The sequence below is a fragment of the Mus caroli genome, chromosome 12 (assembly GCF_900094665.2).
Source record: "Mus caroli chromosome 12, CAROLI_EIJ_v1.1, whole genome shotgun sequence".
Taxonomy (NCBI): Eukaryota; Metazoa; Chordata; class Mammalia; order Rodentia; family Muridae; genus Mus; species Mus caroli.
Genome location: NC_034581.1, coordinates 106325177 through 106350555, shown reverse-complemented (window position 1 = coordinate 106350555; position 25379 = coordinate 106325177). Strand labels below are relative to the sequence as shown.

At 42.9% G+C, this 25379-nt stretch overlaps 1 protein-coding gene across 3 annotated transcripts in view; it reads left to right on the top strand.

Moving 5' to 3' along the window:
* The window catches only part of Ppp1r13b (protein phosphatase 1 regulatory subunit 13B), an 80348-nt gene that overhangs the window by 21113 nt on the left and 33856 nt on the right, over positions 1 to 25379 (top strand). For all 3 annotated transcript variants that reach the window (XM_029484499.1, XM_029484500.1, XM_021179433.2), the window contains exons 2-3: positions 17059 to 17206; positions 21706 to 21825. In XM_029484499.1, the coding sequence (XP_029340359.1) occupies positions 17059 to 17206; positions 21706 to 21825 (268 nt within the window). The remainder of the gene's footprint in view (positions 1 to 17058; positions 17207 to 21705; positions 21826 to 25379) is intronic.

Genomic DNA, 25379 nt, shown 5'->3' with positions numbered 1-25379 from the left:
AGCAGTCTGGAGGTAGCTCTGAGTTTGAAGCCAACCAGGTCTACAGAGTGAGTTCTGGGAGAGCCAGTGCTACACAGAGAAACCCTGTCTCAAAAACAAAACCAAAACAAAAGTGTAAGAATGTTTGCTGGTGGGCTGGAGAGATGGCTCAGTGGTTAAGAGCACTGGCTGCTCTTCCAGAGGTCCTGAATTCAATTCCCAGCAACCACATGGTGGCTCACAACCATCTGTAATGGGATCTGATGCCACCTTCTGGTGTGTGTGAAGACAGCTACAGTGTACTCATATAAATAGAATAAATCTTTTTTTAAAAGTGTTTACTGGTGAGGCTCCTCTTGAGGTGGGGGTGTCAGGTTAAGTTACGTTGTCCTAAGATCTAGGAAGGCCAAGAGGTCCTGCTTTGGTCAAGTGAAGGGCGGTTCTCTGCTTGTTGTTGGATCCATATTTCCAGAAATGTGTTTGTGTGCCAACTGTTTCACAGGGCATTGAGAGAGGTGTGGGTTGCCCAGTGGGGAAGATGAATATAGTAACCCCAAAAAGGCCTGTACCAAATACTTGTCTAATAGAATGCACTCACAGTAGTGGGCACTAAGACTTTCCCGATGTGTTTTCAGCCTGGTGGTAGAAACATGCAAAACACATTCGTGGCTGGGTAGGAGTGTTTGAGAATGCAGTCTTGAGAGTCAGGCAACTCTGGTTTTAAACTTGGCTGTGCCACTTCCTAGCCATGTGACCTTTAGGCAAATTAAATAACCTTCTGGAACTCGATTCCTCATTTGTGAAATAAAGTAATAGTGCCTGTCTCAATAAATTACGGTGTGGGCATACAAAGAAAGAATACATAGCATAAAACAAAGTGTAGCTGTGTGCCGTCCTGTGGGAGCATGCCTAAAGTGTATCGTTAGCTAAATACTACACATTCTACCTATTATGCCCTTGTTGTTTAAAATAAAGAGAACATTTTAATGGTGCAGAAAAGGTATGAGAAATATAGACTGGATGTGGAAATAAATCAAAAGAAACTTCATTTCCTCTGTTTGCCACATTCAAAAATTACGTGTTGCCATTTACAAATTAATGTGGTCTTCATTATTAATTTATCATTTGCATACTTATTTGTGTATCTGAAGATTGAACACAGGGTCTCATACATGCCAGACAACTGTTCTACCACTGAGCTAACCTCCAGCCTTTGTTTTCTCAGTATGTGGCTCAGAGTGGCCTCAAATCCATAACTTACCTCAGCCTCTTGAGTGTTGGAATTATAAGTATATGCTACCACAGCTGGCTATTAAAGGAAAAGAAAACTTTTACCCCAGGCTGAAACATTCTGTGTGGACAGTGCTCATCAGTAGACCTGACTCCCAGGATCAGCACTAGTACAGGTTGTTGCTGGAGATGGCAGCTGGGGTGGAAGACTCCTTGACTATCTATGGTTCTTGACAGCAGAAATTGGTGTTGGGTTGACAGTTCCCTGGGCCAGTTGGTTCCCCAAGTGTAGGACCTTGGTTATCAAGTGGGGACTAGTGTCTGTGTGCCTTAGTGAAGTAGGCCAGATGCCAGCCTGGGGTAGCTGAGTGCCAAGCACACAAGAACACTCCCCTCTTTCTCCCTCCATGCCTCCTACCCCATGGAGAACAACAGTGCCCATTTTTATCTTGGAGAGGTAGAATGGCCTGCCAAGTTGTGCCTGCCTTAAAAGATTTTTATAGGGCTAGAGAGATGGAACAGCACTTAAGAGCAGTTGCTGCTCTCTCAGAGTGCCTGGTTCAGTTACTAGGACCAAACTGGAGACTCACAACCATCTGTAACTCCTGTGGATGACCCCCCCACACACACACACACACACCTCTGTAGCCACCAGTCATGCGCAAAGTGAACATGCATATGGTCATGCAGGTAAAACATTCATATGCATAAAGATTTTTTAAAGCTTCTAAAGGTACTTGGGTCCTAGGTTCACCGTGAACAGTGTCATATCATAGGCTTTGTGGAGCCGTGTCTAGGTTTAGAGTCTGTCCCAGAGTGGGCACCAAGCCTTTCAAGCCTGCATTTCCCTTTCAGAAGGGCTGATGTGCTCTGCCTCATTTTCTAGCGTGTCACTGAGCCTTCCTCCCGTCACATTAAGGACATCTGGGAGACAGTTAGTCTGCTAACTAGTTAGTGTACTGGCTGGTTTTGTGTCAACTTGACACAAGCTGGAGTTATCACAGAGAAGGGAGCTTCAGTGGAGGAAATGCCTCCATGAGATCCAACTGTAAGGCATTTTCTCAATTAGTGATCAAGGGGGAGGGCCCCTTGTGGGTGGTGCCATCCCTGAGCTGGTAGTCTTGGTTCTATAAGAGAGCAAGCTGAGCAAGCCAGTAAGTAACATCCCTCCATGGCCTCTGCATCAACTCCTGCTTTCTGACCTGCTTGAGTTCCAGTCCTGACTTCCTTGGTGATGAACAGCAGCATGGAAGTGTAAGCTGAATAAACCCTTTCCTCCCCAACTTGCTTCTTGGTTATTCCTGGTCTTGTCCAGGAATGGAAACCCTGACTAAGACAGTTAGGTCTTTTGTTTTTTGTTTTTTTAAATTTTATTATATATGTGAAAGCACAGGCATATAGAGAGACCAATTTTCAGGATAGTTAGCTCTTTTCACTGTGGGACTGGGGATCATACAAGTTGTGTAGTGTGCTCTTATAACAGCTGCGCCACTTAACTAGCCCAACTTAAATTTTATTCCTATTAGTGACTTTTAAGGAACTGGCAGGGGAATGTCTAACTGTTTTAGTGCCCAAAGTTATTGTTGGGTACAGAAATTTAAAGGGGATGGTTTGAGAGAATGCTGCGGGAGGTGTTAGGATCTTGCTGTGTAGCCCAGGGTGACCTTGAACTTTTTTAAAAATTATTTTTATGGGTGTGGATATTTTGCCTTCATGTATATCTGTGCACCACATGCATGTAGTGACTGTGGAGGCCAGAAGAGGATACCAGATCCTTCAGAACTGGAGCTGCAGTTATGAACTGCCATGCAGGCGTTGGGGTTCAAACCTAGATTAATCTGTCTCTCTCCCCTTCTCTGCTCCCCCCCTCCCCTCCCTCTTTACTTTATTTTATTTTATTTTGGTAGGCTCACTATGTAGTCCTGCGTGACCTAGAACTCTGAGACCTGCCTCTGCCTCTCTAGTGCTAAGACTACAGGTGCATGCCACCAGGCCCATCTTGACATGATGTTATATGTCAGGCTTTGTGCTAGACATTTCATAGACTCTAGCATTTAAGAGTTAAGTAATTGAAATCTCTAAATGTAGGAAGGAAACAGCTTGTTGTGCTGAGAACAAGACACCTAGATTACAGTCTTGGTTTATTGCTGAAAAGTTTGTTGAGCTCTGGGCAGCTTTCTGTTCCCTCATCTATACACTGAGGAAAAGTTTTGTTTAGATAGTTGCTAGTCTGACTCTGACATTTGATGGCTGATTTAAGCATTTAAATTTAAATTCTCAGAGTGTTTCTTTGTTGAATCGAACACCTTTAAAAAAAAAAAAAAGGGTCGAGAAGGAAGCAATTGCTTGATCACTAACAAATTACAAAAAAAAAAGTTTCTCCTTTTATACATAAAAACATTAATTTTAAGAAATTGAAGTATCTAGGTACTATAGTCTCAAATTTGCTGCTTAATGGACTAGTATGAGTGCTACCTTTTATTGTTGTGTTGGAATGTGGGTCCTTATGAGAGCATCTTGGGTACTGAGCCAGTAATAGCACAGGAAGTCAGAAGAGACAGAAACTAGAGAGAGAGAAAGAGAGAGAGAGAGAGAGAGAGAGGACAACGGGAAGATGGCCTTCCCTTAGCTCATTCCTCTTCAGCATGGGCTGTCACTGCGCGCTGCCGCAGGATTTCTCTGTGTTTGTTGAACAGAGGAACAACTCGACCCTGGGGTGATTGGAAAGGAGAGGGGTTTATGATTATAAGCCTTTCTTGCTTCTCTTGTCAGCCCTTTAGTGGGCTGAAGCAGGCTTTGCTGCCGTCTCTCCCACTCTCTTCCCTAGTTGTTACGCTCTATACCACTGGCAGGCACAGGGCTAGTCAGAGCCTGGAAGCAGTTGACTTTAATGGAGCAACTGTAGCCTTTCTGAGCTGTTACAGTGAGCTGTGGTGCCTGCAGTAAAGAACCTTCATAAGATGTTGTCAGGTTTCTGCTTGGGAAGTGATAATAATTGTAATTTAGTTATTCTATTTGTATATGTGCACATGTGCATTTTCAGTTGCTACAGCAAGTATGTGTAGGTCAAAGGACAACTTGAAGGCATCAGTTCTATCCCGCTGTCTGGGTCCTGGGGATGGAATTGGTATTCAGCAGCAAGCACCTTTACCTGCTGAGCAGCAAAGTAACCCAGTGGGGAAATCACTTGCTACAACTCCACAAAATTGTACTGTGACCTATGTGCATATGCACATGCACGCGAACACTGAAGTGCCACCTTACACGCATCATATATCTAAACAATAATGGATATATGATTTTAATTTTCTGGAAGGATATTGGATGGAAAGCCAGACAGTACGGTGTTCAGCTAGGGCAAGAAAGGGACAGCTTTGGGAACCTTGACAGCAGGAGTACTAAGGCCCTGTCTCGTCCCTCTACTCTCTCTTAGTTTTTCTGTTCCAGAAAAGATGGACTCCTCACAGAGTCCACTCTTGCCTGGCCTTCATTCTGCCTCAGGGATGTTAAACTTTCTCCTTTGTGTGCTCTTCTTTCAGACTGTTGTCAAGGCTTACTCTGTCACCTCCCTCAGTGAGGCATTTCACTTAGGTGAGGGAACAGAGTCTTCTGCAGCCCAGACTGGCTTTGAACTTCTCCTGAATGTTGGGATTATAGGCACACACCACCATGCCTGGGCTCTGAGGTTTTCCTTCCTCCATTAAGACTGAAGCCACTCCATTGCCCACCTGTTCTGCTTGCTGTATGTTTTCCATAGTGTGTGCCACTGTCTGCTATACTGCATGTTTTACTGTGTCTTTCCCTTGCCTTCACACAACCGTGCAAGGGCCAGAGCTTTAATTCATCAGTGCAGTCGCCAGCACATAGTAGGCACTCATATTTGTGGTGCAAAGAAAAGAATGTTTTTGAGTGAACAGTAACAGGAGGGAAGCACCACATAAAACAAGCACGCTCTCTGGGAGCCGAGTCCCAGAGCAGAGGGGAGTAGACATCTCAGCGACGGCACAGGGTTGCTGGGAGGGCCAGATGCCTGTGTGTTTTACAGGCACTGAGAAAATGTTTATTCTCCTTTTTGAAAAACTAGGCCAGCTTGACTTCTAACACCCAGCAGCTAACCATTCATGATACAGCTTGTTTGGAAGATTATAGCCATGTAATGAGATGAAAACTCATATTAGCTGTGTGTTTTATTAATTTGGAATATAGAATTTTCCTTTAAAAAGGAATAGGGATAAAATTCTACAAGTGTGCATGAATTTTTCTTGAACTCATAGCAATCTCCTTATCTCTGCCTCATGCATGTGGGATTAAAAGCATACACCACCATGTCTAGTAAACAGGGATTTATGAGGAGCTCTGCTGCCTGAGCATACTCAGACCTCAAGGTGCAGATCAGGTCTATACTCTCGCTTTGATGGGCACAGGCCTGTATTCCCAACAGCTTTAGAGCCTGAGGTGTAAGTTCAAGGCCAGGCTGGGCAGCTTAGTGAGACATTGACTTAAAATGTTAAGACTGGAGACATGATGGTAGAGGGTTTGCGTGCCTAGCATATGCAAGGTCCTAGGGTCAGTCCTCAGAACTGAGTAAACAGGGCCTTCTAAGGTCTGAAGGCACCAAGGGCTTTATACTTTCATGGCTGTTGTTCAGTTGGAAGTTTCTCTGAAGCAGCATGTGCTATTGGATGCTTTTATTTTTATAGTGTCTCTACTAATTGACTGTTTATAGTCATGCTTAAAATGTGTATTTTTCAAAGCTCCGTGCATATTATATGTATGAAGTGAGTTCTTTCATTTAAAGAAGTTTGGCTTTATGTTCCTATCTAAGAACGTTCGTGTGAAGCTCAGTGTACAGCTTCAGGGAGTGAAGAACTTGTCTAGTTTGGTTTTGCAGCGATTGTGACTCCATGGTTATGTTGTCTCAGACCTGTTCAAGCAGAAGTGTAGCCGACTCTGGCTTAGCTCCTACTTTCTGGCTCTCCCTCTTGTGACTTTGGATAGTTTGGCCTGCCTGTAGAATGGATCTCCCCAGAAACTGACCCAGAAGTTGTTGAGAGAATTAGGTGATGTAGCACAGTTAGAAAAAGAAGACCTACCCCTTCAGTAAGCACTAAAATAATAATACTGATGAGTGACAAAAGTCCTTTGGGACTTTTGGTTGGTTGGTTGGTTAGGTTTAGTTGTTTGTTTATTTGTGTTTGTTTTTGTTGTTTTGGTTTTATCTGTTTATCTGTGTAGCCCTAGCTGCTCTAGAACTTGCTCTGTAGAACAAGATAGCTTCAAACTCAGATATCTGCCTAACTCTGCCTCCTAAGTGCTTGGATTAAATGTGTGCACCACCACTGCCTGGCTCGGGCTTTACTTTTAGAGGTGATAACTAGGCTAATGTAAAGCCACCCCACTTTGTGCTCCTTCTCTTTTTGCTCTTAAATTTCTTTTAAAATTGTATTTTTTTATTATTTTATTTGTATGAGTGTTTTGCCTGAAGTTAAGTGGGTGTCCTGTGTCCATGCAGCACCTGAGGGAGCCAGAAGTGGTCATTGGATGCCCTGTATGTTGTGAGCAGTCATGTAGGTGTTGGGAATCCAACCCAGATATTCTTAACCCTCTGAGCCATCTCTTCAGCCTCCTCTTTTAATATAACAAATGTGACAAATGTACCTGGTAAACTCATGTTTCGTTTTCCCAGTTGTTTTCTTGATCCTGTTCATAGTTGCTGCTGAAGGTTGCTAACACTGGCTGCTCCTCACGGAACACACTTAGGTGAAACCACGTAGACCACTCTGGCAACAACGTGTCTGCCTTACTTCACGGTGTCTTGTCTCAGTTCTGTCTTAGCTCTCAGTGTAGTGTGACCTCCAGGTCCTCTGCTCGGGTATTTCCCTACAGTGTTCAGGCACTGGCACGTGTGCTCTATACTACACTCTTGCTGAGTTTCTTAAGATGAGAAACATTTAAAAACAATAGCTCACATCTTTATAAAGCAAATCCAAAATGTTACAGCTTTCAAGAGCCATTGTACACCTACAAGACAGAGTTCACAGTCTCCTGTAAAATGAGGGATGAGGGATTTTGGGTTTGCTTTTCTTTTGGAAGCTGCACTTTTATTGTGTTGTGGGTGTATTCCAGAATCTATAAACATTATTCTTCAAGGTTACTATATTGGTAATTTTTTTCTGGTGGTAGCCTCCATGCCTGCTAAGCATATATTCTACCTCTGAGGTATATCCTTAGCTTAATTGTCTTTGTTTTTAAGCCCTATTTTCCTACTAACAAAAGGATTAAAAGAAAATTTTTGTGTGTACAGATATGACAGAATAGGATTTGTGTTATTGTAAGTTTATATTACCAGGAAGGAAGAAAAAAATACAAAGAAGTAAATAATACAATGAGTTGTTGGAGAAAAAGTCTAGCTGTGTAGCCCAGACTGGTCTCAACCTCGGCAGTCTCCTTGCCTCTTGGTCTCCTGATTCCTGGGATATGAGCCAGTGGTACAATGCCCTGTTATAATAGTTAAAGCTGCTTCATTGAGAAAAAAATATCAATAGATTGAATTGGCATAACTAAGTCTGTTTTAATAAGTTTTATTTATACATAATCACATAGTTCTGGGCTTTAAAAAACATCCACAATTGTACCATCATTATGACTATCTAGTTGTTTATATCTTCATCTCCCCAAAGAAACCATATTCTTATCAACTGTCCCTGCAGCTCCTGGCAGTCACTGGTCAGCTTCCTGTCTTCATGGGTAGTTTGCTCCAGGCATTTCATATGAATAGAATTATTCTTTTTTGTTTGCGCTTGTTTTTTGAGACAGAGTTTCTCTGTGTAGCCCTGGCTGTCCTCGAACTCACTCTGTAGACCAGACTGGCAACTCAGAGATCTGCCTGCCTCCTAAGTGCTGGCATTAAAGGTGTGCACCACCACCACCCAGCCAGTTTGTGACTTTTGTATCTGACTTTATTCGCTCTCTTTCCAGGGGTTGTTTGTGTCTTAACAGCCACTTCATTTCTTTTTCTGTCCAAGTAATAATCTAAGTTCAGAGTGCATTACATAGTATTCAACCATTTGTAAGTCTGGGCTGGGCTAGAGAGATGGCTCAGCGGGTAAGAGCACTGACTGCTCTTCCAAAGGTCCTGAGTTCAATTCCCAGCAACCACATGGTGACTCACAACCATCTGTAATGAGATCTGATGTCCTCTTCTGGTGTGTCTGAAGACAGCGACAGTGTACTTAATAAATAAATCTATGTCCTCTTCTGGTGTGTCTGAAGACAGCGACAGTGTACTTAATAAATAAATCTTTGGGCCAGAGCGAGCAGAGGTCCTGAGTTCAATTCCCAGCAACCGCATGATGACTCACAACCATCTCTACAGCTACAGTGTACTCATATACAGTAAATAAATAAATAAATAAATAAATAAATAAAATCTTTGCAACAGTAAGTTTGGGCAGTTAGGACTGGAGGAATGGCTCAGCAGTACAAAGTGCTTGCTGTTCTTTAGGAAGATGATGCCCATAGCTGGTGGCTTACAGCTGCCTTGAATTCCAGCTCCATGGGCTCTGTCAGTCCCTCTCTGCTGGCCTCCATAGGCATGTACACACAGGTGGCAGACACAGAAACATAAGTAAAATTTCTAAATTATCTTTGTAAGTTTGGGCTATTTCTATTTTGGGCTGTTATAAATGATAGCCTGAGTTCAGGCTTATGTGTAATGTACATATGTAATTCTCTTCAGTATATGAGTAATGCAGATAAAAATACATATGGGGCAGGGTATAGTAGACTTGCTCTCCAAGCCCCTTTTCCTAATCTGTAAAGTGAAAAGTAGTAGCTGTCTTAGAGTAAAGACAGAAATTAAGGATGTGAGAAGCCCTTAGCACTGCACTAAGGAGGTTGGAAGCTAGTGGTGCCAGTGACTTTCCTAGGGCAGTGACTCTTCCTTTAGTTTAATACTAGCTCTGTTGAATTTCATAAGACCATCCTAGCATTCTCTCAAAGTATTGGGCCATGATCTACACTAAGAAACATTTTATTAGGTGACTCAGTTCTTATAGACACCCATCTCCTGTGACTGACTCTCTCTCTCTCTCTCTCTCTCTCTCTCTCACACACACACACACACACACACACGCACACACACACTCACATACACACACACATGCACACACACACAGAGACACACACACAGAGACACACACACACATGCACACACACTCACATACACACTCACACACACACATGCACACNCACATGCACACACACACAGAGACACACACACAGAGACACACACACACATGCACACACACTCACATACACACTCACACACACACATGCACACACACTCACATACACACTCACACACACACATGCACACACACACACACTCACACGCACACAATGTCTGCATGCACTCTTGCCAGGTACAGGATACTGCTGGTTTTTTGATGTTTTGTTTTTACTTTTATTTTATGTTAAATACCATTTTATAGCACTTTTGTTGTTGTTGTTGTTGTTGTTGTTAACTTTTTTCCTTTTTTAAAAAAAAATGGGTATTTTCTTTATTTACATTTCAAATGTTATCCCGTTTCCTGGTTTTCCCTCGGAAAAACACCCTCCCCCATCCCTCTGCTCCCCAACCCACCCACTCCCATTCCTGGCCCTGGCATCCCCCACACTGGGGCATGGAGCCTTCACAGGACCAAGGGCCTCTCCTCCCATTGATGTCCAACTAGGCCATCCTCTGCTGCATGTGCAGCTGGAGCCAGGAGTCGCACCATGTGTGCTCTTTGGTTGGTGGTTTAGTCCCTCCGAGCTCTGGGGGTACTGGTTAGTTCATATTGTTGTTCCATTTTACAGCACTTTTAGGAATACAGAAAAATGGAACAGAAACACAATTTTCCTGCTTTCTTCTCATCCCACGGCAGACCTAGCACTTACTAACTATCATTGTGATCTATCTGTTACAGTGATGGACCAGTTTTGATATGGTTTGGTTGACTGAGATCCTTGGCTTATAGGCTGAGCTTCACTCTTGGAATATAGCTCTGTGAGTTTTGACAGATGTGTAATGTTCCACACTTCCAGTGTCATTCAGAATAGCTTTGTTGCCCTGAAAGACCCTGCAGTCCATTCTCCCTTGCAGCCCTGTAGCTGGTCCAGACTCTATTGTTTTGCTTTTCTAGAATCTTATACACTTGGAATCCAGCAGTATGTATGTAGCCTTTCAGACCAGTTTCACCCAGTTAGAGGTCCTCCTCGTCATTTTCTGACTTGATGGCACATACCTTTTTATTGCTATAGTCTTCACTGTCTGAATAGGTCAGTTTGTTGACTCATTCATCTACTAATGGCATCTTAGTTGTGTCAAAATTTTTGGCAATTCTGAGAATTGATACAAGCTTTTGTGTGAAAATAAACATCATATGGTAAAGTGTTTTTGTGTTTGAGGAGAGGTTTTGAGACACTGTACCTAGATGGGCCTGGCACTTAACTGTGAAGTCCAGGCTAGTCTTGAACTTGCAGCCCTCCTCCTACACCATCAGCCTCCCAAGTGCTGGGCTGGAATTAGAGCTGTGACCCCTGTTTTGTTTTATAGAACATTTTATAGGACTGTCTTCCAAAGTGGCTGTGGCATTGTCTACTGCTTAGTTCCTTTTGCTGCGTGCCTGTAACATAAACAGTGACAGCAGAGTTGGCAGGACTGTGGAGGGCCGTTTGCCTGACTGAGGGTGACTACTGTGTCATTGTTCTGAAAGCTGTTCCCTGTGACACTTCTTGTGCACACATGGCATTTACACATCAGCTTTGCTTAGATGTGTGTTCACATTATTTGCCCCTTAGAAAAGGTGTGTTTCCATACTGATGTTAAGAACTTTCTGTGTTTTAGGATACAAGTCCCTTGTTGCCTGTACACTTTTCCAGATATTTTCTTAGTCTGAGTTGTGACTTTCAATTTTCTTTTTAAGATTTTTTTTTTCTCAAGACAGGGTTTTTCTATGTAGCCCAGGCTGTCTGCAGTGTGCTCTGTAGACTAGGCTATCCTCGAACTCAAGAGATCAGCCTGCCTTTGCACTACAATCCCAAGAACTGATATTAATATGCATTTTAGGCTTAAGTATTTATTTATTTTGAAATTTTTTCATCACTCTATTAAGGCCAACTCTTCCTTTAAAACATGGTCAATTTCCAATTATTATTATATCTTTTTTAAAAATTGACATGGGACTCATATAGCCCAGGCTGATTCAAATTCTCTTTGTGGCTGGGGCTAGTCTTGGTCTCCTGATCCTTCTGCCTCAAGTGCATCATTTGATCTTGAGTGCATCACTGCATCTAACCTCTTGTTTAGAGTTATTTTTCTCTGAATGTGGGATTGCTTCCCGTTGCCATACAGCGCCACCTTGTGGGAGGATGGAGTCTGGCTAGAGGCATCCCGATGTCTAGGTATGAGGGAATCTGCTGAGACTCTTTGGACTAAGTCAGTGGGTAAAGGGGTAAATATTCTCTTATCTTTATTGTGAAGAAAACTTGAAGATAAAAAGGCAGACAAACACATATCCTTCAGGATTCAAAAGTCCTACAAAATCATATAACTGGGGGATTTATGTAGTCAGTCCATGCTTTATGCCTGGTGCTGATCCAGGTACTGATGACACAGCTGAAGGCTGACCGGGATCTCTGTTCTCAGGAAATGGAATAAGCATTTGAACCCTGAGCCAGGTGAGAGACAGGTAACAGACAGAGCTCCTTTAGTTAAAGTGCTGAAAGAGGCTGTTACAGCTCGGAGCAGCTGAGTGCAGTGGTCCGGTCCAGCATCAGGGCAGTATGCATGGAGACAAAGTAATGTATCTAATGGCAGGCGCACAGCAGCATCCAATTAGGTTGCTTCGCAGAGGTGCTGGCTTGGGCTCCATCAGTAACAGTGATGTTGTGCCCAGAGTCTGAGGATGTTTCTGTTTGTCTTTTTTTTCTCTCTCTTAACATCTATTTACTTTATGTATATGAGTATCTGCCCTGCATGTATGTATACATGTGTGCCATGTATGTGCAGGAGGCTTCCAAGACCAGTAGAGGGTATCAGATATCCCAGAACTGGAGTTATAGACAGTTGTTAAATGCCATGTGGGTCCTAGGAATTCAGCCTACGTCCCCTTTAAGAGCAACAAATGCTCTTAACCACTGAGCCATCTCTCCAGCTTACATCTCTGAGGCTTTAAGTTAAACACAGAGATGCAACATGTCAGACCCAGAGGAGCTTAGAGTCAGTCCTCTGGTGCATGGAAGAGCTAAGGGTTTTTCAAGATGGCTGTCTATGCCCACCTCAATGAATCCTTTCCATAGTTTCTGTGAGCTCCTTACTTATTACCTACCAAGGAAGTTAACTAAAATTTAGTGTATCTTTATTGTGTTCTTCCAGGTCATTTATCTTTGCTATCCCACACTTCCTTTTGTTTTTTTAAATATTTATTTTACATATGTGTCCACTGTCACTGTCTTTAGACACACCAGAGGAGGGCGTCAGATCCCATGACAGATGGTTGTGAGCCACCATGTGGTTGCTGGGAATTGAACTCAGGACCTCTGGAAAAGCAGTCAGTGCACTTAACCTCTGAGCCCTCTCTCCAGTCCCCACAGTTCCTTTTCAATAGGAAATGAAAGCAAGACAGATCCAGAGTTTCATCAGAGCAGAGTTCAGTGCCGTTGCCTTAAAAGAAACATTCCCAGAGTCCACCAAGCTCCTGCTGAGAATTGAGAACCAGTAATGAGGGAAAGCCCTTCCCATCACCATCAGCAAAGTCAGCACACAGCTAAGGAGAGAGCTTGAGGCTCAGTCAAGGGTTTGTGCTACATAAGAATTGATTGCCTTTTTTGAAAGTCTTGTAGAGTCCACTTTCTAAAAACAAATTCTGAGGAACAATTTGTGTGCCATAAATTTTGCCTGTTTTAAGCCAGATATGGTGGCCTTTAATCCCAGCTGAGACAGGTGGATCTCTGTGAGTTTGAAGCCAATCTTGTCTACATAGTGAAAACCTGTCTCAAAAATAAATAAATATGCCTATCTTAAGTGAACAATTTAGTAATCTTCAGCAAATGTACAAAGCTGTAGAACCATAACCACAGTCTGTTATTGTGGGCCTGGGAACCAGAGGAGATTTCTGTCCAGGCCTGGTTCGAGGGTTCCAGCGAAGGGAAGTGAGTCTCTGCCACTGCCATGCCTTCCAGGTCACTCAGTAACTCCGAACAGCTCTGGGCTGAGAAGCCAAGTGCGGTGGGACCTCAGATGGCTCTTCAGGAGAGAAGATCCCTTTCCCAGTGTTACATACAGCTCTTGGAACAAAAGACTCAGAGGAAGGAGTAGTTTTCACGTACCTTTAATTCCCTGCATGGATTTATATACAGTTCTGGGGGTGACTCAGGGTTCAACAGCAGGTACCTCTCATTGGCTTGGACTGAGTGTTTGGGGGGAAGCTTTATTTGCACGTGGGAAGGCTTGGTGCTGTTCCTACATGACTGATAGCCACACGGGGCTGTGGGGGCCGTAACTTCGGCAGGAGCCAGGGATCCAGGAGACACGCTCGAAATTACCACCCACCGGGTCCCACTGGGGTTCAAGACCTAAGCTGGACTAGAGACCAGGCTGTCTGTGCATAGCCCCGTTGTCCCACATCTTGGGACATCATGTCACTGTTCATTCCCAACCAGCAGGCAACGAGTCTTTCCACCTCAGCAGATGTGACGGTTGTCGACATAAACAGGATCATATACTGTGTGGGGGTTGTTTTTATCTTTGTTTGGGGGATTTTGGTTGGTTGGTTGGTTTGGTTTTGGTTTTGATTTTGGTTTTTTTTGTTTTTTGTTTTTGGTTTCTGGCCTCTTCCACTTGTATAATGTGGACAGAATTCATCCATGAATAGTCTGTTGTATGGCGGGCCACCTTTTCTTTGTTGATAGTCAGTTAATAGACTCAAATGGGTTGCTTCTTCTTTAGCTATTATGAGTGAACCAAGCCGTCATGACCACTTCTACGGAGTACTTTGTATGGACAGATGTTACTTCTTGCAGTGGCTTCTGAGAGGTGGTATTGCTGGATCATATGGTTAATCTATGCTTCCATGTAAGAGACTGCTGTGTTGTTCAGAATGGCCACACCACTGTACATTTCCACCCGAGTGTGCAGGATTCCTGTTCTCCACATCCTTATTAACACTTGAGATTACCTATCATTCCATTATAGATATGCTAGTATTCTTGTGTCTGTGCACATGTATGTTCATGTGTGTGTGTGTTCACATGCCTATGCATGTATATGTCAAGTATGTTTGTGTGTGGGGTGCATATGCTGAGTATATTCATGTGTTTGGATGCACATGTGTGTGTGTGGAGGGCAGCCCAGAGGGTATTCTTTGAGGTGCCACCCAATTTTTAAGTTTTTTATAATTGTTGTTTGTAGTTTGTTTGAGGCAGGATCTCCCTGTGCAGTCCTGGCAGGCCTGAAACTCTTAGAAATGCTTTTGCCTCTGCACACTCTGTGTGAGTACTGGGACTGAAGGTGTGAGCCACCACACCTGTCACCCTGGTTTTAGAGACATAGTCTGTTGTTGGGCCAGCAAGCCCCAGTGTTCCAGAAGTTGTTGCCTCCACAGTGTTGAGATTGCAAGTGTGCTGCCATGCCCTGATTATTCTGTGTGATTATTCACCAGAGATCCTCTTGGCCTTGATTTTTGATGTTGAGACAAGGGTTCTACTGTGTGGCCCAGACTGGCCTGAAATGTGCTGTCTAGACTAGGCTGACCTCAGATTCACAGAGACTCACATGCCTCTGCCTCCAGATGTCTAAAATTAAAGATGTGCACCATCATACCCAGCCCCCCTTGTTTCTGAACTTCAATGAAAGATTAGTGAAAAAAAACTCTGGAATGCTTTCTGAGCAGAGGTTCTCAACCTGTGGGTCATGTCCCCTTTGGGGGAGTCACATGTCAGATATCCTGCATATTGGTGTTTACATTACTCATAACAGTAACAGTTATAAAGTAGCAACAAAATAACTTTATGGTTGGGGGTCACACAGCGTGAGAAGCAAAATTAAGGGGGTATAGCGTTAGGAGAGTTGAGAACCACTAGAGGAGTAAAGGAAGTCTTTGGTTTAAGTTGTACCCAAAGAGTATGTTTTAAATTATTTCCATTATTATGTCTAAGATCTTAATCAAATTGACCAAATCTTTTTTTATGGAAAAAAGAATATAGGTCAGACCATCTTTACTTTTTCAAATGTATTATGATGTATTTTGGAAGTTCAGACCATTTGTTTTTCTTTTGCTATGATGTTTTAGTTTATTTCTAGGGGCCAATTTTCTTAATGAATTTGATTTTAAGTGTTTTATTAGTAATATTAGGGGCTCTTTTTGGATTCAGATTAGCCACTTATTTATAATGTGAGCTGCAGATATTTTTCCAGTTTGTCTTTGCTTTGTAAAATTCTTATTTTAATATGCTTGAATAATCATTCTTCTTATGATTTTGGGTTTTTAATTATTAGTTAGAAAGGGCTTTTATAACTATATAGTTATAAAACATATTTGCTTAGTTTTAAATTTTTTATTTAGTCTAGAATTTGTATGGTTTTATGAGTTATATCTACGGCAGGACTGCAGAGATGACTTAGTGTTAAGAATATTTGCAGAGGTTGAGCAGTGGTGGTGCACGCCTTTAATCCCAGCACTCGGGAGGCAGAGGCAGGCAGATTTCTGAGTTTGAGGCCAGCCTGGTCTACAGAGTGATTTCCAGGACAGCCAGGGCTACACAGAGAAACCCTGTCTCAGGGGGAAAAAAAAACAAACAAAACAAACCTTGCAGGACCTGGGTTTGGGTCCAAACACTAACATGGTGTCTCACAGCCATCCACAACTCCAGTAACAGGAAAGTCCTCTTATGACTAACATGCAGAGAAATACTAATAAATATTAATTTAAAAATAAAAGAACATTCGACCTGAAAGCATGAGATAGAGAATGAGTCCATTTTTCTTTCCAGGTGAGAAACATTCACGTACAATAGAACCCTTTTTTCTACTTGGTTTTGAAGCATTGTGTCATTTAATTTTTTTCTTTTTCTTTTTTTTTTTTTTTTTGTTTTTGAGACAGGGTTTCTCTGTATAGCCCTGGCTGTCCTAGAACTCACTCTTTAGACCAGGCTGGCCTCGAATTCAGAAATCCACCTACCTCTGCCTCCCAAGTACTGGAATTAAAGGCGTGTGCCACCACTACCCGGCAATAGGTCTGATTATGAGATGTCAGCTCATCCCATTTATATCTTCGCATTGAATGTTTTTTATTTACTTAATTAACTTGTATGGGGGAGAGGTGCTGGTGTAGGTGTGTATGTCCTGGGGTGCGTATGTGGGGGGAGGTCAGAGGACTGTTTTGGAGAGTCTGTTCTTTCACCATGTGGTCCCCCTGTCAAACTCAGGATTGAATTTAGAGTGCTGGGCTTGGCAGCAAGTGCCTTTACCACTGAGCCATTTCAACACCTACAATTGATTTTTTTTTTAGATTTTTAAAATTAATTATATATATATGAATATATGAGTGTTCTGCTTATATGTATATGTATATATCACACACATGCCTGGTGCCCACAGGTGCTGAAGAGGGCATTGAATCCCCTGGTTCTGGAGTTACAGACATGTGGGTGCTGGAAATTAAACCCAGCTCTTATGTGAAAAAAACAAGTGCTCTTAGCTACTGAGCCATCTCTCCAGCCTACAGTTGTGTTTGCTAGCATAAGTTAGAAATAGAAAGCTCTTTATATGAGGACTCTAAATTGTGGTCTTAATCTTTTCTCTCACAGATGATATTAACCGTGTTCTTGAGCAACAATGAACAGATTTTAACAGAAGTTCCTATAACACCAGAAACCACCTGTCGAGATGTCGTAGAATTCTGCAAGGAACCTGGAGAGGGCGGTTGCCACCTGGCTGAAGTGTGGAGAGGAAGTGGTATGTCAATCCTGCTCAATTGGAAACATTGCTGTGCCTCCCAGTTATCTGTAACAAGTGGGATAGCTCAGTAGTGTCTGTGGTCTCATGGACCACAATGATTATAGGGCAGAGGACAACTTTCAGGAGTGAGTTCTAGCCTTCTATAATATGGATTCTGTGGATCAAACTCAAATCAGGCTTTGTGGCAAGCACCTTAACCAGCTGAGCCATCTTGTTGGCCCATCAGTAACTGTTTTTAATGTTTTTGGTTTGGTGTGTGTTGTGTTGTGTTTTTGGTGCTGGGGATGGAACACAGGACCTTACACATGCACAGTGCACAGTCTACCAATGAGCTGTATACCTCAGCATCAGTTAGGCAGCTCTTCTCTGTTCTAATTACATCAGGAAGACAGCATTGGTATAAGTAGTCAGTCCCGCACAAATAGTATTAAACTGAGAATAGTAAAATCCTGGCTTTTATATTGAAAGACTTGTTAGCAGTCAGGCAAAGAAAATTCTCAAAGATAATATGATTGCATGGAATTCTGCAAAATGTACATCCTAAAGAAGAAATATGCTGGGTGTGGTGGCACACGCCTTTAATCCCAGCACTTGGGAGGCAGGGGCAGGCGGATTTCTGAGTTCAAAGACAGCCTGGTCTACAGAGTGAGTTCCAGGACAGAGAAACCGTCTCAAAAAAACAAGAAGAAAAAAAAAAAAAAAAAAAAAAAAAAAAAAAAAAAGAAGAAGAAGAAAGAAGAAATATAAACTGGGTGTGTTAGTGCATGGTTAGTGCATGCCAGTATCCTGTAATTGAAGGCAGGAGGATCAGGAGTTCAAGGTTACCCTCTCCTACATAATGAATTTGAGGCCAGCCTAGGCTACATGAGACCTCATCTTGAAAAAAACAAGTAAGAACTAAAAAGAAAATAGAGAAGTGGTTGACCTTAGAAAGCAGATGGCATCAGACTAGCACACATAAGGCCCTGTACCACAGAGAAGCTAGAAAGCAGGTGTGCAGATTTAAACAGGAGTGGCATTAGGAAAGTGGTGCTTAGAGTGAATACACCAGGTAACTGAGGTGTGGTGAGTCTCCACTGGATGCTGAGGCAGTCATCAACCGCGAGAGTGTGCGGTGATGGTGAGGGTAAATGTCCGAAGGAAGTGTTTAACCAACCTCCAGGGACAGGTTCTGTGCGCGTGTCTGTCTGTGTGTGGGAATGTGCACATGAGTGCAGGTGCCCACAGAGGTCAGAGGCGTTGAGTCCTCTGCAGGATTGTGAGCTACCTGCTGTTGTTAGAGAGCTGAGAGTTAGCTCAGTTCTTCTGGAGGAGCCGTGTGTGTTCTCAGCACTGAGCCGTCTCTGCAGCCCCTGGGACTTACCGTTTAAATAGGCCAGTGCAGACATTTTAAGTCTATTTATGAACCTGTACATATAAACACACTGCTTTTGAAACTAAAACTATGGTTTGAAATTTACTTTTTATTGTTGAGCTTGTTCTTGTTTTCTGATATGCTTAACAGTGGGTTAACCTTGGGCTAAGCACACATGGATTTAAGCACACATGGATTTCACGTCATCCAAGATAGAACTGTAGCTATCCTACCCTTGTAACTGTTGTACCCTGATATCAGTTAAGCAAGTAAGGCAGGGCTTGCCTACTGTGGATGGCGAATGGTTCAAAGATAAGTCACCGCATGCAGTGTGTTGGAGCTGAAAGGGTACTTAGTGCAAAGTAAGCAGTTTGGGGCTAGAGCCATGGCCTAGTGGAGCACCCACTTTCTCTTGCAGAGGATACAGGTTTGGTTCCCAGAATTAATGATGGCACACGATCTCTGTGAGGTTTCACTGGGTCCAGCGTTCTCTTTTGGCCTCCAAGGCCACTAGGTACACAAATAGAAGTGCACATACATACATGCAGGCAAAGATACATACACATAAAATAAAATTGAATATTTAAAAAAAAATAAAAAGCAAACAACTTACAGTGAAACCTGGAATTTAAATTTCAGTTTGAATCGTGGAATGGTGTCTGCACATGAGTAATCCCAGCACTAGAAGGCTGAAGCAGGGGACCCTGAACTGCAAAGTGACACAGTCTCCAAATCCAGAATAATAACAGTGATGTTGATAAGAAGAGAAAATAATAAGAGTAGTGACGATGAGATTAAACTTGTGTGGCACTACTGCCCAGCAAGATAAGCTGTCTCTGATGTGAGCAAAGTTAATAATCTTGAGATTCCCAGAAAATTCCAGTCCAAAGAGGAATGCGACCTTTCCCAGAGTCATGCATTTAGGTCTGAGCTGATTCATTACCATTTTAACATGAAGAATATGAAACATCCCTGTGTCGGCACCTTCACAGCAGAGGCTCCTTGTGCCTCAGAGCAGGTCAGGAGCTTCAGCTAGACTCTGGGCTGGGGGGCTCCTGTCCCTTAAGTGTCTCTGAAATTTTCCATCTTTCACACATTCAAAGAACAAATTATCTCTTTTGATATAAACAAAGCCAGTAAGGAAACGAGATGACCACTTAATTCATTTATGAGACAAGTGTAAATTCTGTACCAAAATTGAGCAAGAAAAGTATAGGCTAATCTTAGCCTGAGTGTTTGAGGCAGCATCTCATATAGCCCAGGTAGGATTCAAGCTCCTGTGTCCCTCAGAGGGAGGTGGGGCTTCTTATCCTCTTCCCTTTCCCTTGGTGCTGGAACCATGCGTGCTGCATGCTGCCCGTGCAGTGGAGGGCAGACCCAGGGCTTTCTACAAGCTAGGCAAACATTCTTCCAACTGAGCTACACTTCTAGCCCCCTTATTTTGAACATAGATGAGAAAACCCTAAATAAATATCAGCTAATCCATTTCAGCAGCAAGTTGAAAAGTTGTGCGACATTGTAAAAGTCTGTTTATAGAGGAGAATGCACTTGGTCCAAGTGAGACCTGTCGCTGCGTTAAAGATCAGTGTTATCATTTAGTTACCAGCTGAGTACAATGGCTTTCTCCCTATTCAATAAGTGACCCCCGAAGCCTAAAGTAAAGCTCACACTTGTTACATATGTCTCTGACTGCAGACACACACACCTGTTAGAACCAGAGGAGAGAGAAGTGTTCTCCTTAGTCTTCTGCCCCAACATGTGCCCTATTAGAACATCAGACAAACTCAACTTAGAATCATCCTGCAGGTCCCTGTCTGCTTCTCTGCATTGCCATGTTCTAAAGAACAAGGACAGAGCAACTGCTGAGGCAGGGAGTTACACAGTTACATACACTCTCACGGGTGGGACTCCGCACTTACACAGTTACATACACACTCACGGGTGGGATTCCGCAGTTACACAGTTACATACACTCTCACGGATGGGAGTCCGCACTTACACAGTTACATACACTCTCACGGGTGGGAGTCCGCAGTTACACAGTTACATACACTCTCACGGGTGGGATTCTGCACAGAGAAAGAGCACTAGTGAGAAGCTGCTGAATCCAGAGAGCCAGCAGCCTACCAGCGGTCTGCCTGCCTGCCAGCCAGTATGACCTGCTTGGTTTCACAGCTCCCCCAGGGAGACTCAGGTGAAGGTATGTAATACTGTCTTGGCAATTATTCTACTAGTGCAAAATAAAAATGTTTATGAGAGAGTATCTCACTAGGTAGCCCAGGCTGGCCTAGGACCTCCTATCCTGATGGCTGGCTTCAAACTTGCCATCTTCTTACCTCTGCCTTCCAAGTGATAGGATTATAGATATGGCAGGTAATAGTCTAAAATTATTAATATATCAGAATAAAACATTTTTGAGATATATGATGTGCAAACTTGAGAGATTGCTCAGTCGTTAAGAATGTTTGCTGTTTTTGCAGAGGACCAGTGTTCAGTTCCTGGCACCCATGTTAGGATGCTGACAACTTCGTACTAATTCCAGCTCTAGAGGATCCTGTGCCCTTTTCCAACCTCCATGGATACCTGAATACCCCTGCCTATACCTACACCCAGATATAGACACATACACATAAAAAGACTCTTGCGGAAAAAAACAGAAACAGAAAATCTGGGTTCTATTAATGTGAGCTCAGTGTTATGTGAGGCCCTGAGGTCAGTCCTCAGGACAGTAACAGACGGAACTGCAGAGGAACAGATGCGGTGCTCAAGAATTGCCTGTGTGGTGCATCAGCACCTATAGAAGCCTCCTTGAGGAACACCGAGCTAGTGAGAAGAGAGATGCACAGTCCAGATCACTGTTCCCTCTTGGATGCTGGAAATTTACTTTGCTGTGCATTATTGCATTTGTATGTTGCTCATTATCCTTCGTTTCTCATTAATTCTACTTGTTTATTAAAAGTAAAATGTGGTGCTTGTAGTGTTCTTGGATTCATGTGCGTGTAAGAGTGTTTGTGTGTGTAAGTGTGTGTGTGTAAGAGAGAGAGAGAAGGAGGTAGGGAGGGAGAGAACGAGAGAGGGAGCGAGCTTGCTTGGCTAGTGCCCCTGCCTTGGTTTCTGGAGTAAACTGCAGTCTTTCTCCTAGAGCGTCCCATCCCCTATGACCACATGATGTATGAGCACCTGCAGAAGTGGGGGCCTCGCAGAGAAGAAGTAAAATTTTTTCTTCGTCATGAGGATTCTCCAACTGAGAGCAGTGAACAAGGTAGGTAAATGCTTCCTTCCTTCTTCACTTGTTAACTTGTATCATACTAGTTAATTTTAGAGAACATTATCCATGCCTTTTCTTCCTGTACTCAAAGCTGTTGGGAGAGAGAATGTGTGTCCATGTGCCCTGACCTCTGCTGTTCAGGGTTATTTGAGTATAAGATTGTCACAGCTGTAGGCACAGCTCTAGCTTCCTGTCAGGACATTGCATTGGTAAGATGATGCACTCAATATGATAATGTATAAACATGCACTGTATGAAGGTATTAATTTTTAACAAATACCACATATGTCAGATATCCAGATTTTAAAATAAAACCTTGAAATAATAAAAAGAATATGAGAGATGTTTCTAATTTTAGAGTGGACCAGGTCTTTCTTTGTATCACATCATACCATAAAAGACAAGAGCAGCAAATGTGCTACTTAAAAACAAAGCCGTCCATGGTAGTGCATACCTGTAACCCCAGCACTCAGGAGACCAGGCAGGCAGGCCTCTCAGCTCCAGGCCTACCAGGGCTACATAGTGAATTCCTGTCTTAAAAACAAATGAAACAAAACAAAAAAACCCAGCCAGGTTTGGTGGCTCATGCCTGTAATCCCAGCACTCAGGAGGCAGAGGCAGGGGGATCTCTGTAAGTTTGAGGGCAGCCATGGGTACTCAGAGAAGCCCTGTCTTGAACTCCCCCCCCCAAAAAAGACAATAAAACATCAACCACCAACAACAACCAAAAATACAAACAGCAACAAAAAAGAAAAACTGATGGCAGTAAGCATCCTGACAACATGGGTGGATATATTTTCATTTCCATGTAAGAAATCTTAGAAGTTTATATGAAAAAAATGTTTGATAGAAAACCAAGAGACACTGTCTCTAAAGAAGTACACACACACACATATACATACACACACATATACATACATAAAATATATATTCATATATGCATGCAGGTAAGCATAAGCACAGAGCTGGGCCAGAGAGAGAGGACTCATCAGTTAAGAACACCGGCTCTCTTGCAGAGGACTTGAGTTTGATTCTGAGCAGCTACATGGTGGTTCACAACCATCTCTAACTTCAGTTCATGGGGATCTGATGCCTTTTTCCAACCTCCTTGGGTTGGTATGCATACATACATGTAGGCCAGCCGGGTCTACATAAATAGTTCCAGACCAGCCAGGGCTACACACTGATACCCTATCTCCAACAACAGAAACCTCACTAGTCAGGTTCTTGGGGGTTTTTGTTGTTGTTGTTGTTGTTTGGGTTTTTTAATTTTTTTTGGTTTTTTGAGACAGGGTTTCTCTGTATAGCCCTGGCTGTCCTGAAACTCGGTTTGTAGACCAGACTGGCCTCAGAAAGCCGCCTGTCTCTGTCTCCCAAGTGCTGGGATTAAAGGCGTGTGTCACTACCCCTGGCTTAAAATGAATAAATCTTAAAAAATAAAAAAGTGCAAGGCCTTTCAACCCAACAGTCTTCCTGTAGAAGTTCTCCATTCAAGCTATTCCTGAACCTATACAAAATGAGGTACACACAGTGTACCTTGAGGAACTATGAACTATTTAGGATGTCCACATGGTAAAGTGCTCTGCAGCTCTAACTACCTGAAGAAACCCCGTGCCCAGACCTGGAAGTGTGTTCAGAAGAGGAAACCTGACACCAGGCAGTGAGCATGCAGTCTCAGTGCTGCCTTCTGTGTGACTCAGACAAGAGTGACTGCGTTGGCACACATACTTGTGTGTGTGAAGCAGCTTTGGAAGGAGATGTGAGAAGCTGGACATTGCTAGCTTTGGCAGAAGGGAGCAGGATGCCTGCAGGACACGAAGGGGCCAGTGGTAAATTGTAGACCTGTCTGTTCTTTGAATTTTGAACTGTAGAAATATATACATATTTAAGATAAATTTTGTAAAAAATAAGGTAATTTTTTTCCTGATACATAAACACTGTAGAATTAAGAGATTTTTTTTAGGGCTGGCAAGATGGCTCAGCAGGTAAGAGCACTGACTGCTCTCCCAAAGGTCATGAGTTCAAATCCCAGCAACCACGTGGTGGCTCATAACCATCCATAACAAGATCTGACGCCCTCTTCTGGAGTGTCTGAAGTCAGCTACAGTGTACTCACATATAATAAATAAATCAATCAAAAAAAAAAAGAACTTAGTTTTTAAAAAAAGAGAGATTTTTTTATTAACAGTGATTATGGATGACTTTTGGTATTATAAAATAAACCCAAAAGGAGGTAATTTTATAAAGAAGGATGCCTGTACTGCATCCTTCTTTAAAACTGTTATCTGTTATCCTTCCTTCCTTCCTTCCTTCCTTCCTTCCTTCCTTCCTTCCTCCCTCCCTCCCTCCCTCCCTCCAGCAGGTTTTTCTCTATTGGTCCCTAGCTATACTAGAATCTCTTTATAGACCACGCTGGCCTCCAGAGTGCTGGGTAAAGGTGTGTGCCACCATGCCTGGTTGCCGTTCTTTATTTGTATTTTGTATTAAAAGGAATTGCTCTTGCTCACTGAACTAGTATTTGCTATAAAATTATATTTCTTTCCTGCTGGGGGCCTGCACTGGCCTTTAGAATGAATGGTACTGGGGTGGGACAGAACATTGGATGAAGGCCACAGACTGATGGTCTTTGGCCTTGTAACTCTCTCTTACTGTTCTGTGCTAGTAAACACTGGTTTCTTTTCCCTCTGACTCTAGGACTTCTTACTGGCCAGGCAAGAGCCTTGGAACTTGTTAACTCTTCATGAACCAGAGAGAAAAGAAAGTAAATGGTTAACACAGACAACAAGCACAGACACACACACACACACACACACACTCTCTAGTCAGGCCCAACTACCTGTCTCATCAACTCAACAAGTGTTCATGCATACTTACATACATACACATATACCTCCATATGTGTGTGTGTGTGTCTGTGTACATACACACACACACACACACACACACACACACACACACATATAGACAAGTAGTTATATACATTTGGTAGATGGGGCTGAGCCCCAGATGCTACACTTTATTCCTTCTTTCTGGCCTTCTTATACCTTCTTAGACAAAAGTTCTTTATAAAATTACCTCATAGATAAAATGTTACCCAAAAGGGGAGTTACAGAAGGATGTCAACAGAAAGTTCACAGTGTTTCCTTCTAAAAGCTCATTGTAAGTTCAAAGCAAGTTTCACGTGGCCTTGCTTTGCACATAGCTGTGGCTTCATCCTTGGATCTGACCTAGAATGAAATCTGTCCCAAGCCTGTTTCTATCCTTAGTGTGACTGTGAAAGTCCATCATATTCCTTGTTATGCAGCCGTTACTTACTGTCCTATGAGGAGGGGGAGGGGCACAGTCTATCCTCAATTCTTTTTTTTTTTTTTTTTTTAAGATTTATTTATTATATGTAAGTACACTGTAGCTGTCTTCAGACACTCCAGAAGAGGGCGCCAGATCTCGTAGCGGATGGTTGTGAGCCACCATGTGGTTGCTGGGATTTGAACTCTGGACCTTCGGAAGAGCAGTCGGGTGCTCTTACCCACTGAGCCATCTCACCAGCC